At 36.5% G+C, this 4448-nt stretch overlaps 1 protein-coding gene across 1 annotated transcript; it reads right to left on the bottom strand.

The window, feature by feature from the left end:
• Positions 1 to 2139: 2139 nt before the first annotated feature.
• On the bottom strand, positions 2140 to 3717 carry LOC109804334 (acyl-CoA--sterol O-acyltransferase 1). The gene has a single exon (XM_020366152.3). The coding sequence runs from the start codon at positions 3544 to 3546 to the stop codon at positions 2476 to 2478; it is 1071 nt and encodes a 356-aa protein (XP_020221741.2). The 5' UTR covers positions 3547 to 3717; the 3' UTR covers positions 2140 to 2475.
• Positions 3718 to 4448: the final 731 nt, after the last annotated feature.

Here is a 4448-nt window from a genome sequence, read left to right as displayed (position 1 = left end):
CCTTGCGGATAGTGGGGATATCAGTATATCACCCTCAATGGGAAGCCTCATCACGGTATCAAAGGAATTGCTATCCTTAAAAGACAATACCAAACCCCTCATCCCCATCCACACACACTTGAATGCAACATGAATCAAAAAATTAAAAGGCAATGAAGGGGAAGGAAACTACATGAAGCGACGACAACAAGCTAAAATAGCACCTACAACCTCAACAACGAGCGCAAAAAATAAACTTGAAACACAAAGGGTTTGTATACCCTTTGTGTTTGTATACCTCTTAGCTCAGGCAAACCAAACCAAGCTTATATCAAAGCTTAAACTGGATGAATGGCCCAATCAACTTGCTACATTAAATCTAGAAAACATAATTGATAGGAAGAATTCCCATATCATATCTCTTAGAGTCTTGGGCAATACGTCAATGGTTTGTTGAATACCACGAGCAATCACAAGAACGTATCAATAAATATTATGCAAAACTATCTCTTAAAATCAGGCAATACTATAAAACCATTTATATAGGAGATATTAGGTATCATTCGACCCTAATCTCATTCTTAACCTAAATTTCTCTCTAACTTTAATGCTGAAATTTCTTTATAAGTGTCCCACCATTATAGATATTGGAGCAACAATGGCGTTTATCTATCGTCAGAATATTAACAAATTCTAGTAAGAACATTTTGTATTAGTGCAATTAAATTTAGATAAAACTTTTTGTATATGTATGTATTTGGCTTCTCAGTTGTGCTTGTACAAAACTAAGAAAAATATTTTTTAGTTAAACTCATTCATTGAACAAGGTGTTGTTTATTTTAATAGTTTTTTCTCTGATTTAACCTAATTAAGCATGAATAGATCTAGAATCTTATAAAAAAGGATTAAATTTTTTCTTCTTCCTTTTATGATTATTTAAATATTTAATTTCAAATAATATAATACATCAATTAAAGTTTACAAATAATATAAAAATTATTAAAATTTCATAGTATTATTCATTTATGTGTTTATTGAAAAATTTTCATAAATTTTTTCAGTTAATTTATTTTTCAATTTTTTTTACACTAAATGTATTATATATTTACTAATAAATAAATGGAACTCCCGTGGGTTCTGTATCCGTCCCTCAGGTTAAGTTCTAAAATATTTTTAGTTTTACAATGTTATTTCAATACACATTTTTTTACGGTATCTAATCAAACTTACTGTATTTCTTCCATTTACTGTTTCGTTGAACCGGCGTCTCATTTTCAGCCTTAAGTGCAGCCTTTTTCTTCTTCTTTTTATCTTCTTTCTTCTACTCCACTCTATTTTTCCATATTTGGACTCCTAGATCCATGATTTAATTCGATCAAGAAAAACCAAGTTATGATCCTGTATATCACACATCTCCTCCTATTGTACACTAGTTATTAAATCTGGGGTTTAGGGTGTTACCAAAGCACCAGAATAAAGAGGGAAAAAAATATTAAAAAAAAAAAGGAAAATGGTAAGGCTGCATTTGTTTCAGATAATGACATTCCTGGACAACAATATCAGCACATGTTTATTCTTTAGAATCTCTAAGAGTTGAACCCGTTCTAAGCATATCCAGAAGCATGGGATTTTAGGAAACATTATTTTTTAGGTATTAAATCGACCAATTGGAGGGCCACACCCAACGTCAAATGAAAGACGTAATGGGAGAATATTACACAAACGTCGTTAAAGATCTGTTTAAGTTAACTGAAAAATAACATGAAATGTTTAATAGACGTTCCAAATTTAATTGGGAGAAGAATGAATAAGAGGAGAGCCAAAGGTGACAAAATTTTGATCCGTTCATTACTTATTTGATGAATCCAATCAACTATTTATCTTTATTTCATTTATTTGCTCGCTTAACAATTCAACATTTAACTCATGTATGTACTCAATTTTAACCCTTTGCACGAGTTTCACATTTTAGATGAATTCATTGTAATTTTGACGACATTTTGCTTGTTTTCTTTTAGATTATTTTCCTAAAACATTTATTTAAAATATTAATATATATCAATATAACCCATTTTTTTTATTTTACATATCTATCTCTTTATTCTTTAAGCGGTGTATAAGCTAAATCAGCACGGACTTTGTTTGTATAGAAATAAGAAGAGAGAAAAAAAAGGAAAACAAATTAATTGAAACAAATGAAAAAGAGAGGAACGAAACCAACAAAATATAATGACTAATCAACGCAGTCCGACTATTTTTCTAAATGAACAATTATTTTTGTTTTCTTGACGGAATCAACAATAAATATTAAAACTTAAATTATTGTCCATGGTTGATACATGGGGTGGTGAATCTAGATCTCATGTCGCTACAGTCAAACTTGGCATGAAACGGAGACAAAAAAAACAATGGCATGAAGGAGGCAGAGGAAAATATTCGGATCTGAATGGAGAGATAGTAAAAGTGAATCGATAAAAGTGTTTATTTATTGTTTTCCTATAATAATTGCATGAATTGATGAGTGATGAGTGATGAGCATGTGGTGGTGACGTTAGCAAAACCCTCGGCAAAGTGGGTCAACGCGGTCAACTCTCTTGTTGCCTTTTGATAAACGCGACACCTTACAAGCGCCGGCACGAACAGGCAGAGTCCGGTGTAGAGCACAAAGGCGAGCGTGAGAAGGCAGGACAGCAGCCTCGGCACGTGCCACCCACGGAGAGCATTCTTGAGAGCAACCTCGAGAGCCACGCCGGCGCCATGAATGAGGAAGAAAGACGCCGCGTCCCAGGAGGGTTCCCACGCCTCCCACGTGCGCTTCTCCCTCTTGATGTAGTAAAAAACCAGCTCGTGCATGACGGCGGAGACCGCGAAGGTGGCCAGGATGGCGGGGAGTGGGGCCCACTTGCGGCCCACGAGGCGTGCGGAGAGGGTGGCGACGGGGCGGTATACGGTGGGGTGTAGGAGACGGTTGACCATGATGTTCCAGCGGTTTCCCCAGAAGTCTTGGAGGGAGGTGCTTCGGTAGGGGTGGTTGAAGTGCGGCTCCAGGTGGACCCCGAGGAGTTTGCGTGAGGCGGTGGAGATGAGTGCGAAGATGAACTCGAGGCCGATGTACATGTGGAGGGCGTAGAGGAAGAGTGTGAAGGTGGGGTGGAGGTGGTATTTTGTGGCGTAGAAAGGGATGAAGATGGCCAGTATGAGGAGGGCGTGGTTGAAGGTTGGTTCTTGCAATGGCTGTTGGGTTTGGGTTTGGGGTTTGATGGGGAGGAGTGCGATGGGGACGAAGTGGGGGAGAGAGAGGGGAGGGTTCGAGGATAAGGGACCCTTTCCGAAGGCGAAGAGGAGGAGCTTGAAGGTTGAAAGCCATGCGAGGAAGAAGGAAGATGGGCCTCCGAGGTGAATGGATATGAGCCTGAGAGGGAGGAGAAGGAGGGTGACTATGGCGGGGATTAGGGCTATGAGTCTTGGTGGACCTTGGAGGATCACTTTTCCGATTGTGTGGGAGTAACACATTGTTGCTGCGGCCATGGACCACACCATCATCAAGTTTTTTATCTCTTCCTCCATCGATCTTAGTTCCTCGCTCCCTCGATCTCTACCACAATTAATGCTATATACTATATATATGCTCTTGTGCCACTGTGTTTTAATTTATTGTGGAACTCGTGGCCCAACCGGAGGGCTTTACTTTTCTTATTATAAAAATGGAGTCTAGGACACCTTTTGGTTTCGCTTCACTTTCTCCTCAGGCTCTTTTTATGAGTCATGCTCTTACAGGCTCGGGGTAACCATGATGTCGACGTACTTCGAAAGGTAAGTTCGCGGGGCCGGCGATTATGCGTGTTAGTCAAAAATTTAGTCATGCTCTTACTTAATTACGTTGCTTTTTTGTTTTTTCACTCGTATATATCTCCATGTTAGTCAAAAATTAGTTCTCTTGGATAGTAAAGAATTTTTAAAATGAGTTTTCTTTTCCTCTTTCAATGAAGTTTCCTTTATATACATAATTATAAACTGAACTTTTGTCCACCGTTTAAGCAACCTACCTATTTACATTACTGTTTTGTAATTTTTAATGAAATATAAGAAAAAAGAGTTACACTAATTAAGAAATTTAATTAACATAATTCAATCTTATTAATCTCTTTAATTTTTTTTTTAAATTCTACTTTTGAAATATGATATCTAGAATAAAGAAAGTCATTAAAAATAAATCTTAATTAAATGAAAATATTTTATACTATCATTTAAAAAAAATTTAATTAAGATTTAGTTATATTTTAAGTCCACTAGACATGTTTATATTTTAATCCTGACTTCCTAGTAGCACACACTATATGTCTTGTTGTGTTAAAAGGAAATGTTACCTCTACTTCTTTTTATAAAAATAAGTTCAAGTGCATCTTACGATATAACTTATTTCTTATGAAAGGAAACGGTGTTGTAAAAGATAAAAGAAAGAAAAGAAT

This window comes from Cajanus cajan, chromosome 1, assembly GCF_000230855.2.
Source record: "Cajanus cajan strain Asha chromosome 1, NIPB_CcT2T_4, whole genome shotgun sequence".
NCBI classification, from domain to species: Eukaryota; Viridiplantae; Streptophyta; class Magnoliopsida; order Fabales; family Fabaceae; genus Cajanus; species Cajanus cajan.
The sequence above is the reverse complement of the archived record's forward strand: the minus strand, read 5'-3'. Positions and strand labels throughout refer to the sequence as shown.